The sequence below is a fragment of the Leptodactylus fuscus genome, chromosome 5 (genome assembly GCF_031893055.1).
Source record: "Leptodactylus fuscus isolate aLepFus1 chromosome 5, aLepFus1.hap2, whole genome shotgun sequence".
NCBI classification, from domain to species: domain Eukaryota; kingdom Metazoa; phylum Chordata; class Amphibia; order Anura; family Leptodactylidae; genus Leptodactylus; species Leptodactylus fuscus.
This window is the reverse complement of record NC_134269.1, coordinates 136,955,243-136,970,410: the sequence shown is the minus strand read 5'-3', so window position 1 is coordinate 136,970,410 and position 15,168 is coordinate 136,955,243. Positions and strand designations below refer to the sequence as shown.

At 40.6% G+C, this 15,168-nt stretch overlaps 1 protein-coding gene across 1 annotated transcript in view; it reads left to right on the top strand.

The window, feature by feature from the left end:
- The window catches only part of ADAMTS20 (ADAM metallopeptidase with thrombospondin type 1 motif 20), a 136,421-nt gene that overhangs the window by 105,932 nt on the left and 15,321 nt on the right, over positions 1-15,168 (top strand). The window contains exon 29 of the mRNA XM_075275870.1: positions 13,955-14,119. Within this exon, the coding sequence (XP_075131971.1) occupies positions 13,955-14,119 (165 nt within the window). The remainder of the gene's footprint in view (positions 1-13,954; positions 14,120-15,168) is intronic.

Below are 15,168 nucleotides of genomic sequence, written 5' to 3'. Positions count from 1 at the left end.
CGATTCTTTTTTCCGGGAGCCGTCTTTTTGGTTAGGGTTTTGAGGCGATTACAGCCTCAAAACCCTGACCAAAAAACTATGCGTGAACTTACCCTAAGGGCCACGATGGTGGTATCTCAAGGGCTTTGCAAATGTGACATGGAGCCCAAATTCCATTTTTAGCAAAATCTATTATCCAAATGTCAAACCTCCCTCTTACCCTACTGAGTCTTGCTATGCGCCCAAACAGCAGTTTATAACTACATATTACATAATAAATTGTGATTTGCTTTGGATCCTGTTACCTTTTGTAAAGGTGAAAGATTTGGGGTTAAACAACATTGTAATCAAAATGTATTTTTTTCATTTTCACAGTCAAATGTTAAATTATGGGAAATCTGCTCACTGTACCCCTATATGGGTTCAGTTTTGAGGGGTTTCCACTGTACTGGTTCCTCATGGATTCTGCAAATGCAAAAATTGTTGCCAAAAGCACCACATATCATGGTCAAGAGTAGGGTTGAGCTGATCCTGACTTTTCAGGATTGATTTTAAAATCTGATTTCCGATCATTTTTCATTCGAACCCGATCTCGATCCCAATTCCGATCCCAATGCAAGTCAATGGGATTTTTTTATTAATTGGAGATCGGATTTTAAAAGCAATCCTATTCACTATACAGCATGGAATCTAAGAATTGTTAGAATCCACTCTGTGTAGTGAATCACTAAGTAGCCAGAGGATTTTTTTTTAATCCTCTGGCTACTTAGTCCCCCCTGGTGTCCACTTACCTCTAGAGATGGCTGCTCCGCTATTCTTCGCCTCGCTGCCGGTCCAGCTGCAGTCTTCTTCTCCCTTCGCTGCCCCCTCCCTGCCAGGTTAGGAGAGTGTAGATGGGTACTGGGAGGGGAGACGTCACGTCTCCCCACAGCGGAGCAGCCATCTCTGGAGGTAAGGAGCTACTAGAGATGCTACTTTAGTCTCCCATTAGAATGAATGGAGGCACCCGGCGCGCAGGGGGTTAAGGCTGTGTGCTGGCTGCTTCCATTCATTCCTATGGAACCGCAGCGGAGCCTTCACACTGAGTATACGCTATATACTCAGTGTGAAAGCATTGTGGGAAATACTACCGATCTCGATCCCACCTAAAAAGATCGTGTTCGGAATTCCGATCGTGATCGTGAAATTTTCTCGATCGCCGATCGGAATCCGATTTTTTCCGAACATGATCGCTCAACCCTAGTCAAGAGACATTGGAGGAGATTTACTAAGCATTATGCCTCAGAATTCTAGTGTAATTTGTTTAAAAAAATGTCAAAGACTTCTAGAACAAGAGCAATGGTTTCATGGAAAGGAGTGTGACTTAATTTGGTCAAAGTGCACCAAAGATGCAGAAAAAGTTCAGTTTAATTGCAGAATTTTTGGACCAAAATGAGATATAAATTTAGATATTTCTTGGCATTTGCCACCTCAAGGCCTCTTCATAGATGAATCATAGAAAAAAAAACACACCAGATTTCAACTTCCAGAGGAACACAACAAATTTATTTTAAGAAAAAAGTATAGTTTATATTATTTATCTATGCTCTGCATCTAGTGTTACATTATTTTTATTGTTTGTCTGGTAAGAAAGTACAATAGTAACTCAAATGAAATCATATAACTGAACTAATGGATTGCTAAAAGGAAGATTTTAGTTTCCCTGACTTTAGATTTCTACAGCCAAATAATAGAGACAAATAAGACTGGAGAACAATTATTGGTCATAAACTGTTTCCTTGGAAACACTATAGCTTTGAACAGTATTGTTTCCAGCTTGGTCTTATGACTTTGTTGTATAACGTTTGATATATGCGTATGGTTTACATTACGTTGTCAATATATCATAGCAAGAATTTTCTCGTGTCAGAATTAGGCTTTAATGCAAAGAATGCAAAGCTCTCAGCTGCCCCGAGTGTTTAAAGAGAGTATCAGCACAAACATCAGTTATAAACAAAACACAGTATTTTAGGGCATTGCACACAGAATCTAATGGTACCTTTATTGTGTACAGATGCTCCCAGTCTGAGGAATTCACTTTTTTAGGATTCCCTTGAGGTACTTGAATCTGAGAGAACGGCCCAAGTAGCACTTGGAGACTCATTTGCATGTTTTTAAAAGTACTATTGGAATCTGTGTATATTGCCCCAAAGTACTATGTGTTTAGGGTTTAACTGATGTTCATGCTGACAGAGACCCTTTAATTTCATTAAATACACAAGAGTTCACTTTTAGATAAATTTAGTACAATTTTTTTTATTGTGGTCTTTTGATTACTTTCAAAAGCAGCACTTTTAGGCTGAGGCCCCACGTTTCAGAAAAGCAACTTTTTTTTGTTGCAGATTTTGCTGCAGATTTGGGACCAAAGCCAAAAGTGGTTATAGAAGAAATGGGAAATATATAGGAAAGTCTTTAGGGCCCCTTCACACAGAGTTTACGCTCCGTGTATTGTGTCCATTTTACACATGTAAAAATACACGTGTAAAATGTAGTCATTGAGTTCAATGGCATGTTCTAAAATGCGCGTCTTTTTGCGCGCGCAAGAAGATACACGTTATACGTAGACAGAAAACATGGAGCGTAAACTCCGTGTGAAGGGGCCCTTATACGTCTCAAGCAAGGCTCAATCCACTCTTGCTTGGCTATGGCTCAAAAAACGCAACAAAATCTTCAACTAAAAAAGCTGCTTTTCCTGCATCATGGGGCCTTTGTCTGAAAATGTTTTAATAAGTGGATTCCAACAGGTACCCCAAATATAATGGGTTAGTGCCCCTTCAAACATATTCTTACCAACACAATGTGCACAGTCATAACACAATCAGAACTAGCTGCCTGACAGTTTATTGAAAATAGAAGCCCAGCCCATATGGTGCCACTTATATAATTTTCTATAGCACCAATCAAAAGTTAGGCTACACTTTGTCATTCCATTTTTTTTTTTTTTTTTATTATCTACATTGTAGATTCACATTAAATACATGAAAACTGTGATGGAACACATATGGGGTTGAAAAGATTTTCTTCACCCAAATGAATTTTGCATACTGGTGACTTATGCTGAGGATAGGTTATCAGTATCTGATCTATGCGGTTCTGACACCCAGATCTCTCAGGGTCCATTCAAAGTAAACGCGCGCTCATTTTTGCATAATACACGTGTAAAGAATACACATGTAAAAATAAGACTCCCATTGACTTCAATGATAGTTTTTAGACATGTAAAAACGTGAAAAACTGCGTCATGTTTTTGGTGCGTTTTTTGACGCATTTTTTACACGTGTAAAAAATGTCATTGAAGTCAATGGGAGTCTTATTTTTACACGTGTGTTATGCAAAAATGAGTGCGCATTTACTCCATGTGAATGGACCCTAACGGACTTATTTTTGCAGTAAAGGCAATCCTTGGTTTTCCTTCGTTTTTTTGAGGTGGTCCTCACAAGAGTCAGTTTTATCATAACATTTGATAGTTTTTATGACTTAATTTGAGGATAACTTTAAAATCTTGACATTTTCTGGATTAACTGACCTTTTTGTTTTAAAGTAATGATGGACCGCCATTTCTTTCTAATCAGTTGTTTGGTTCTTGCATTAATGTGGACTAGAACGTAGTTGAATAACACTGAACACTGTATGGAACTGTGTACCACTCTCATCTCTTCACAATACAACTGATGGTCACAAACACATTATGAAGGCAATCATCTTTCTACAAAAGAACTTGTGACAAAGGCTAAACTGTTCATGAAAACCATTCCAGGTAACTACCTCTTGAATCTGATTTACAGAATGCCAAGACAGTACAAAGTAGCCATCAAGGCAAAAAGGGGGATACTTTGGAGAATACGTTTACCCTTATTTTTTGTTTACTACTTAAATCCATATGTGTTCCTTCATAGTTTTCATGTCTTCAACATTCTACCATGTAAAAATTTAAATAAAAAAAAGAAAGAAGGAAAACCATGGATTGTGTCCAAACTTTTGACTGGTATTGTATAGCAAAGGGACTTCACAAAAATAAACCCACTATAAAAGTAAAAGTCATGCATACCAAAAATTGATAACAATAAAAACTACAATTTCCCTTGCAAAAAAAAAAAAAAAAAAGAGCTTTAAGGGGGCGATCACACTTGCATCTGTGTCCAAATACCAGGTCTCCAGCCTATTTCCTGGGAAAACTGCATAAGGGAAGGCTTCCCGGCGGTGGTTTTTAAAGCAATCCGCCAGTGTCCGTATGCAGCCTCTCCACGGGGGAAACCAGTTTTCTTTCTATGGACACAAAGTTGGACATGCAGGACTTTGTGTCCTTCCAAAAATGATGGTTTCCCCATGGAGAGTCTTCATATGGACACCCGCGATTTGCTTTAAAAAAACCATTCAAATGAATGGGTTTAAAAACTGAACACTGGGAAGCCGTCCCCTATGCAGTTTTCCTGGGAAATAGGACTGAGACCTGGTGGGCGGACACGGGTGCAAGAGTATACCGCTTTTCCAATAAAAGGACATCTTCCATCTATAGAAGTTTACAAGTTGCTGGCAGATCGGATTTATATGTGTATATACAGTGGGGCAAAAAAGTATTTAGTCAGTCACCAGTAGTGCAAGTTCCACCACTTAAAAAGATGAGAGGCGTCTGTAATTTACATCATAGGTAGACCTCAACTATGAGAGACAAAATGTGAAAACAAATCCAGAAAATCACATTGTCTGATTTTGTAAGAATTTATTTGCAAATTATGGTGGAAAATAAGTATTTGGTCAATAACAAAATTTCATCTCAATATTTTGTTATATATCCTTTGTTGGCAATGACAGAGGTCAAACGTTTTCTGTAAGTCTTCACAAGGTTGGCACACACTGTTGTTGGTATGTTGGCCCATTCCTCCATGCAGATCTCCTCTAGAGCAGTGATGTTTTGGGGCTGTTGCTTGGCAACACGGACTTTCAACTCCCTCCAAAGGTTTTCTATAGCGTTGAGATCTGGAGACTGGCTAGGCCACTCCAGGACCTTGAAATGCTTCTTACAAAGCCACTCCTTCGTTGCCCTGGCAGTGTGCTTTGGATCATTGTCATGTTGAAAGACCCAGCCACGTTTCATCTTCAATGCCCTTGCTGATGGAAGGAGGTTTGCACTCAAAATCTCACGATACATGGCCCCATTCATTCTTTCATGTACCCGGATCAGTCGTCCTGGCCCCTTTGCAGAGAAACAGCCCCAAAGCATGATGTTTCCACCCCCATGCTTTACAGTAGGTATGGTGTTTGATGGATGCAATTCAGTATTTTTTTTCCTCCAAACATAAAAAGTTGTGTTTCTACCAAACAGTTCCAGTTTGGTTTCATCAGATCATAGGACATTCTCCCAATACTCTTTTGGATCATCCAAATGCTCTCTAGCAAACTTCAGACAGGCCCGGACATGTACTGGCTTAAGCAGTGGGACACATCTGGCACTGCAGGATCTGAGTCCCTGGCGGCGTAATGTGTTACTGATAGTAGGCTTTGTTACATTGGTCCCAGCTCTCTGCAGTTCATTCACTAGGTCCCCCCGCGTGGTTCTGGGATTTTTGCTCACCGTTCTTGTGATCATTTTGACCCCACGGGGTGAGATTTTGCGTGGAGCCCCAGATGGAGGGAGATTATCAGTGGTCTTGTATGTCTTCCATTTTCTAATTATTGCTCCCACAGTTGATTTCTTAAATCCAAGCTGGTTGCCTATTGCAGATTCAGTCTTCCCAGCCTGGTGCAGGGCTACAATTTTGTTTCTGGTGTCCTTTGACAGCTCTTTGGTCTTCACCATAGTGGAGTTTGGAGTCTGACTGTTTGAGGGTGTGCACAGGTGTCTTTTTATACTGATAACAAGTTTAATCAGGTGCCATTACTACAGGTAATGAGTGGAGGAAAGAGGAGACTCTTAAAGAAGAAGTTACAGGTCTGTGAGAGCCAGAAATCTTGATTGTAGGTGACCAAATACTTATTTTCCACCATAATTTGCCCAGTGCAGTCCGGTCCTGCTGCTCCGATGTTTTCTTGCGATGGAAGCTCCCGACGCACTGTGATGTGTGATGTCCTGGATTGCTTTCCTTAGGCTGCTGATTGGCCTCAGTGCTTACATGTGATGGGGAATTCTGCCCCTTCTTCACTTTAAACAAATGGCTCTGGTATTTTCAGCTTTGATATGACCCCAAGATTGCAGTTCTACCTGTATTATTTTCAGAGATATCACCAGCTGAAAATACAGTTGGGATTGGGGTATTTATATGCAGTTGCAGCTGTTCCCAATCCCAATTGTGTTTTCAGCTGTTATATCTCTTGAAATAATCCAGGTAGAATTGTGAAGCTCATAATTCATATTTTGCCAGAACTGCTGATAAATATTTGTTTGAAGCCCCTCGCCCACCTCATTTTACCTGTATTATAAAAGTGCTTGGCCACTTTTACTCCACTAGCTGACAATGCAGAGGTGAGATTGAACTAAAGAAGTGCAGCATCTCACACAAAGTGCTGTTAGAAAATCAGAAGTCGTTTCAACGTTTAGTTACACTAAGTCTGATCTCTTTAAGATTACTAAGAAAAAAGTTCAGTAAGGGAACGAAGTAGAGTGGCCATGACGCACAGTTACTACTATGATCTGTCTTTGCTTATACTTAATAGTTTAACACTGGAATGCTTGAGATATGTTTCTTCTCAAACAATATCACAGACATGCCCTGCTGAATCCTCACATAGCTTGAAGTATTCTGTGCCAAGAATTTACTTCTTGGGATCAGTCCAGGTCTGTTCTCGCTCAATCTTCAGATTAGACTTCTACAACAGTATCCCATATTAATTTACTAGTTCATTTACGCTAATAAATATTAAAGATGAGCGAACAGTCAAATATTCGAGATTCGTTTTGAGTAGAGTCTCAATATTCGACTACTCGATCGAATATCGAACCCCATTATAGTCTATGGGAAAAAATGCTTGTTTCAGGGGAAACCACTATTCGACTAAAAGAGAGTCACCAAGTCCACGAGTAGCAGGAGGAGAGTGTTTAGGAGGAGCGCTGTGCAGTTAAAGTGCACGGACTCCATTATAGTCTATGGAGTCCGTGCAGTTTAACTGCACAGCGCTTGCAGTTGCACTGATAAAAAGTAAGCTCCCTCGTAACCGCAAGCTGCCAGCTCTCCTGACTAGCAAAGATGAGCCTGCGGCAAATCAACGCTGGTTCTGCAGCAGGCTCGTCCTTGCCAGTCAGGAGAGCTGGCAGCTTGCTGTTACGAGGGAGCTGACTTTTTCTCATAGGAATGAATTGACCAGCGTTGATTGACCAGTGTACAGCATTCGGCCAATCAACGCTGGTTCTGCCGGAGGCTCATCTGTGAGGAGGTGGAGTCTAAAATCAGACCACAATGGAGACTGCTGTGGTCTGATCTTAGACTCTGCCTCCTCACAGACGAGCCTCTGTCAGAACCAGCATTGATTAGCCAAATGCTGTACACTGGCCAATTCATTCCTATGAGAAAAAGTCAGCTCCCTCATAACAGCAAGCTGCCAGCTTTCCCGACTAGTAAGGACGAGCCTGCTGCAGAACCAGCGTTGATTTGCCGAATACTATACACTGTATAGCATTCAGCCAATCAACGCTGGTTCTGAATTGAATATTTACTGTGAATAGCTAGTAGTATTCGATCGAGTACGAATATTTCGAATACTGTAGTATTCAATCGAATGCCTACTCGATCGAATACTACTCGCTCATCTGTAATAAATATGATATTGCAATGTAAACTGATGTGAATGCAAAAAATGAATATCCCATGAAAAAGATAAAACTATATAATACAGTCCTGCAGGAATGACCCATAAATTCATATGAAGAAATTATTTTTCAGTAAACATCAGTTATCTCATGAGAAATAGAACTGTTAAATTGTAAGAATCAACTAACTGAAAGTAAAACATCAATTAAAGGGGTTGTCCACAATAAATCTATATTTTAAGCATAAAGCCCCCATGCCCCCCTCCAATTCTCTAAATAACATTTATTATTTTTTTCTTAGTTCTACTGAAATATGTGTACAGTCATGGCCAAAAGTTTTGAGAATGACACAAATCTTATATTTTCACATGATCTGCTGCCCTCTGGTTTTTATGTGTGTTTGTCAGATGTTTTTATCACATACAGAAATATCATTGCAATCATATTATGAGTAACAAAAGCTTATATTGACAGTTAGAATGAGTTAATGCAGCAAGTCAATATTTGCAGTGTTGACCATTCTTCTTCAGGACCTCTGCAATTCTCCCTGGCATGCTCTCAATCAACTTCTGGACCAAATCCTGACTGATAGCAGTCCATTCTTGCACAATCAATGCTTGCATTTTGTCAGAATTTGTAGGTTTTTGTTTGTCCTCCTGTCTCTTGATGATTGACCACAAGTTCTCAATGGGATTAAGATCTGGGGAGTTTCCAGGCCATGGACCCAAAATCTCTATGTTTTGTTGCCTGAGTCATTTAGTTATCACCTTTGCTTTATGGCAAGGTGCTCCATCATGCTGGAAAAGGCATTGTTGATCGCCAAACTGCTCTTGGACGGTTGGGAGAAGTTGATCTTGGAGGACATTCTGGTACCATTCTTTATTCATGGCTGTGTTTTTAGGCAAGACTATGTGAGAGCCGATTCCCTTGGCTGAGAAGCAACCCCACACATGAATGGTTTCAGGATGCTTTACAGTTGGCATGAGACAAGACTGGTGGTAGCGCTCACCTCGTCTTCTCTGAATAAGCTGTTTTCCAGATGTCCCAAACAATCAAAAAGGGGATTCATCAGAGAAAATGACTTTACTCCAGTCCTCAGCAGTCCACTCCCTGTACCTTTTGCAGAATATCAGTCTGTCCCTGATGTTTTTTCTGGAGAGAAGTGACTTCTTTGCTGCCCTCCTTGAGACCAGGCCTTGCTCCAAGAGTCTCTGCCTCACAGTGCGTGCAGATGCACTCACACCTGCCTGCTGCCATTCCTGAGCAAGCTCTACACTGCTGGTAGCCCGATCCCGCAGCTGAAACACTTTTAAGAGACGTCCTGGCACTTTCTGGTCTTTCTTGGGCACCCTGGAGCCTTTTTGCCAACAATGGAACCTCTCTCCTTGAAGTTCTTGATGATGCGATAGATAGTTGACTGAGGTGCAATCTTTCTAGCTGCGATACTCTTCCCTGTTAGGCCATTTTTGTGCAGTGCAATGATGACTGCACGTGTTTCTTTAGAGATAACCATGGTTAACAGAAGAGAAACAATGATGCCAAGCACCAGCCTCCTTTTAAAGTGTCCAGTGGTGTCATTCTTACTTAATCATGACAGATTGATCTCCAGCCCTGTCCTCATCAACACCCACACCTGTGTTAATGGAGCAATCACTGAAACGATGTTAGCTGGTCCTTTTAAAGCAGGGCTGCAATGATGTTGAAATGTGTTTTGGGGGATAAAGTTCATTTTCTAGGCAAATATTGACTTTGCAAGTAATTACTGTTAAGCTGATCACTCTTTATAACATTCTGGAGTATATGCAAATTGCCATTAGAAAAACTGAAGCAGTAGACTTTGTAAAAATTAATATTTGTATCATTCTCAAAAGTTTTGGCCATGACTGTAGGTCATGTGATCTACATATACAGTGTTGTCCAAAAGTATTGGCACCCCTGCAATTCTGTCAGATAATACTCATTTTCTTCCAGAAAATGATTACAATCACAAATTCTTTGGTATTATGATCTTCATTTAATTTGTCTTCAATGGAAAACCCACAAAAAGAATTGTCAAAAAGCCAAATTGGATATAATTCCACACCAGACATAAAAAAGCCGGTGGACAAAAGTATTGGCACTGTTTGAAAAATCATGTGATGCTTCTCTAATTTATGTAATTAACAGCACCTGTTACTTACCTGAGGCACCTAACAGGTGGTGGCAATAACTAAATCACATTTGCAGCCAGTTGAAATGGATTAAAGTTGACTCAACCTCTGTCCTGTGTCCTTGTGTGTACCACATTGAGCATGGAGAAAAGAAAGACGACCAAAGAACTGTCTGAGGACCTGAGAAGCCACAAGTCCATCTCCAAAGACGTGAATGTTCCTGTGTCTACTGTGCACAGTGTCATCAAGAAGTTTAAAGCCCATGGCAATGTGGCTAACCTCCCTAGATGTGGACGGAAAAGAAAAATTGATGAGAGATTTCAACACAAGATTGTGCGGATGGTGGATAAAGAACCTCGACTAACATCCAAACAAGTTCAAGCTGCCCTGCAGTCCGAGGGTACAACAGTGTCAACCCGTACTATCCGTCGGCGTCTGAATGAAAAGGGACTGTATGGTAGGATACCCAGGAAGACCCCACTTCTTACCCAGAGACATAAAAAAGCCAGGCTGTAGTTTGGCAAAACTTACCTGAGAAAGCCAAAAACGTTTTGGAAGAATGTTCTCTGGTCAGATGAGACAAAAGTAGAGCTTTTTGGGAAGAGGCATCAACATAGAGTTTACAGGAAAAAAAATAGGCCTTCAAAGAAAAGAACACGGTCCCTACAGTCAAACATGGCGGAGGTTCCCTGATGTTTTGATGTTGCTTTGCTGCCTCTGGCACTGGACTGACCGTGTGCATGGCATTATGAAGTCTGAAGACAACCAACAAATTTTACAGCACAATGTTTTGTGTGAGAAAGCTGGGTCTCCCTCAGAGGTCATGAGTCTTCCAGCAGGACAATGACCCAAAACATACTTCAAAAAGCACTAGAAAATGGTTTGAGAGAAAGCACTGGAGACTTCTAAAGTGGCCAGCAATGAGTCCATACCTGAATCCCATAGAACACCTGTGGAGAGATGTCAAAATGGCACTTTGGAGCAGGGACCTGGAGCAGTTTGCCAAAGAAGAATGGTCTAAAATTCCAGCAGAGCATTGTAAGAAACTCATTGATGGTTACCGGAAGTGGTTGTTCGCCGTTATCCTGTCTAAAGGTTGTTCTACCAAGTATTAGGCTGAGGGTGCCAATACTTTTGTCCGGCCCATTTTTGGAGTTTTGTGTAAAATGATCAATGATTTGACTTTTTTTTTTCATTCTTTTTTGTGTTTTTTCATTGCAAGATATTAATACCAAAGAGTTTGTGCTTGCAATAATTTTCTGGAAGAAAACGAGTATTATCTGACAGAATTGCAGGGGTGCCAATACTTTTGGCCAACACTGTATTAAATTTTTTGCATTTCCACTGACATTCTGTGGTCTCGGTCTAACGGTTATCAGCACTTGGAAACGTCAGTGGAAAGAAGCCCACCCATCATATCCTGTGGATATCCGGATCCTGGGGCGTCGTCGCTGGAAGGCCACCTCTTCATTGTATGCGCCAGCTTCCCATTGTATTGCGCAAGCAGGCCGGCGATGACGTCCCAGGTCTTAAGAAAAAGGAAAAAGTAAGTGTAATGGGTCTAGAGGACAAGACAAAGAGGAGCACCTCCGTAGAGTGGGCAGCGGGAGCCACTGAGGAGTATATTATACTGTGCGGGGGCCACTGTGGAGCATTATACTGTACAGTGGTCACTGTGGAGCATATTTTATAGTGTTTATATTTATTTATCAAATGCCAAAAAAGCAGGAAGAATTAATTTTTGTCCTCAAGCTTTCTTTGTGTGACTATAATGATGATAGATGGAAGTGATTACAATATTACAATATTAAAGGTAGAAGAGAAGGTTATTGAGTCAATGAGAACTAGAAGTCTAAAGATGGGTGCTGAGAGTGTGGTGGGTGGACTAGCTAGGGAAACAGGAAGAGGGTGGATGGGGAGGGGGGAGTCAGTCAGCTCTGAGACCAGACCAAGGAATCACAGGAATTTTAGGAACAGGAAAATGCCGATGTAAACAAATACAGAGGATGCGAGGAGCTCCCCAGAAATCACTCAAAACACTGCTAAAGGTATTTGGGGTCACTTATTATCCTATTAATAGACCTTTTTGGAAAAAAGAAATTTTGTTGTTCAGAAAAACCCTTTAGTATAACTTTATGTAGAATAAGTGATTAGCTTTGTGATGTAAAAAATAGACATTTGGACAGTTTTAGACAGTAGTTAGACATTAAGACTAAGGTGACAAGACCATCCTTACAGTCCATTGCTCTCAACCTTTATGCATCAGGATGGGAGCAGTGGACTTAAATGGTGATAGAATGACTGATGTAGACAGAGAATGCAGGACTTTTTCTTCTATTCGAAAACTATAAAAAAAAAAAAAGCTTCAGTCATGTTTTTTTTTTACCTGACAGTGAATGCAGATGCAGGGTGTAGTAAATTAGTCATTCTATCTCCATTTAAATCCATTGTTATCTTCTTATGATGGATGACAGTGACAGATTGCAATGACTGTCATGAAATCTAGCCTTATCTTTCTAAATCTCCTCCATTTTTCTTATGGGAAACATATGTGCTGATGGTAAACCCTTTCTTCTAGATGAAGTGGGCACCTCTGTTAGAGCATGTTTTGGAAAAAGTTCCCTCAAAATAATGAATTTCAATATTTTTGAGACCGTGCTCTGAAAAGCCTTAGATTAGTTGCCTACACCAATTTGTAGAAAATGTCTGAGCTGTGGATTCCTGCCCCAGACTATCTTTAAAAGCCATTGTAGATTTACCTAGGGCAAATGATGACAGTGTGAATATGCTTACAAATTAGGAATAGAAGGGTTAAGAGTAAAGGTCCTTTCTGCCTTTCATATAGTTGGATATATTGTCTGATAACTGGGCAGTACTGAAAACCTCATTTACATAGGCCAATTATTCTGATAATTAACTCACCTCCTACTAATCGGCCACTGTAAATTAGAAAAATCTCTTAACTGAATGTGCCACACCGTCATTGGTGGCATGATAAGTAAAGGTTATATGTGTCTGCCTAGAGTATGCACCTCGTCCAACTGGACAATTCTCACTCACACTATAGTCATTACATTTTAGTCATCAGAACTACCAGCAATTCAATCCCTTATATGATTCTTGAAAAATAACAACAGCCCTATGACTGGTTGCTATGTTCTCCCAGTTTGCACCCAGTTGTTCTGCTCCAGTAGCTTCTCCCTGGTCTCTTCCAGAGTTCTGCTGAAGCTGCTGATTGGCCTCAGCGGTCACGGGACTGCTGAGGCCAATCAGCAGCTTCAGGAAGAGGTAGTGACATCTCAGGCCTTTCAATGATTGGCCTCAGTGGTTTCAGCGGAACTCTGAAAAAGACCGCCGGAGCATAAGGAAAGGGAGGTGAGGGAGAACACTGGAGAATAGGGGACAGGTAAGCATGATTTTTTAAAAAATATATTTTTAATGCCCCCAGCTGATTTAAAAGTTGAAAGGGTTGTCCATTTTTCCCTGGAAAACCCCTTTAAAGGGAGTCTGTCAGCAGGTAAATCTGTATCAAACTAATGACAGTACCTTGTAGGGCGACTTCTGCACTACCGAGAAATACCTTTATTTTTCTGATTTGCAGCTTCATTTTCATGAAAATCAGTATAGTATTCTTATACAAATTAGCTAAAAAGGGCTTTAGGAGCATTTTTTCCCTGCCAGGGCTTTTGCTCTCCCTTTACTCCATTAATTTCATACTAGTTTTCCTGCTGACTGATTCCCATTAAGCTGAATTACTATACTGTTGCCTCATGTTTATAAACTTTGTGCTGGAGGCATCTTATGAAGCATATCACTGGTGCTAAGTGGCTTTATTAATAATCGGGTCTCTCAGGACATGTGTGGCTTCTTCCATTTTGCTGGAAAGAATAGCCCTGTATGCAGGATTATGTCTATCCATCTAATCTGCAGAGACTATAGCCCTTGTTGATGATAATAAAATGTAAACCACAAAGTGCTTTCTTTCTGTTACTTTCAGTATACAAGATGTAGCTTCTGCATATGTTGTCGTCTTTCTTATTTTTAGTGCTCTGTTACCTGTGGAAAGGGGACAAAAGATAGAGAAGTTCATTGTATGTCAAACGGCCAACCAGTGGATGATTCACTTTGTAAACACCAGAGGAAGCCTCGTACTCAGAAGACATGCAGGACTGGCAGATGCCCAACATGGAAAAGCGGAAAATGGGAAGAGGTAAGGAATGTTTTTTCACACTTCAGTGTGGACATCTTCTATTCCAGCAGTATATAGAACTGCCTGTGCCCCAAACCATGAAAGGTCCTCTTTAAAATTGTTGCAATAATAGTATATCTCAATGGACCACAATTGTCTCCACCTTTTTTAAGTAACAGGTTTTAATTGATTTTAAGGTTTAGTTAAATCCATAAATCCATTGGAATTTTTAACAATTACATCATGGCTAAAATAACCAATGCTGTTGCATTTTCATAACAATGCTGCTACTTACCCACAAAACTGGGAAAATGTCATTTACTATAGCAGCAGCCCTGCTATGATCTGACCATTTACTTTAGCCATGAAGCTCCTGAGTCCCATTATTTATATCAATAACAGGAGTCACCTCTTCAGTGATTGATCCATTTTAATTAAGAGACAAAACCTGTGTTGTTAAAATGGCCAAATGCTCGTCTGAGACCCCACGTTGCGGAAAAACAGCTTTTTTTTGTTACAGGTTTTGCTGCGCTTTTTTGAGCCAAAGTCAAGAATGGCTACAAAAGGAATGGGAAATATATAGAAAGTTCTTGTACTTTTACCTACTGCTCAATCCACTCTTGGCTTAGCCTCAAAAAACCACAACAAAATCTGCAACAAAAAAAGCTGTGTTTCCACAACATGGGGCTTTAGCCTAACACTGTCACTACTGTTTTTTACTGTGACAAAACTATGTCACTATAGGGGGTTGCTCCGCACGCTATATTATCCCTCCAGTGTAGAAGAAGCAGGAGTGGAGGAGGAAGCAGGAGCTTCCCAGCAATTCCTTTGGTTTGATAGACAGCTCCCATTTAGGCTTTAAGGCTGCATTCACACTGAGTAACGCTGGCGTTTTTTGTGCTTATTTTTGCACATAGCGCCGCGTTAACGCCACGTTTGCGCCGCGCTATTTTGCAGTCGTGTTAAACGGCGCAAACGCGGCGCTATGTGAAAAAATAAGCACAAAAAACGCCAGCGTTACTCAGTGTGAATGCAGCCTAATGATGCAAAATATTCTGCCACTCACTAGA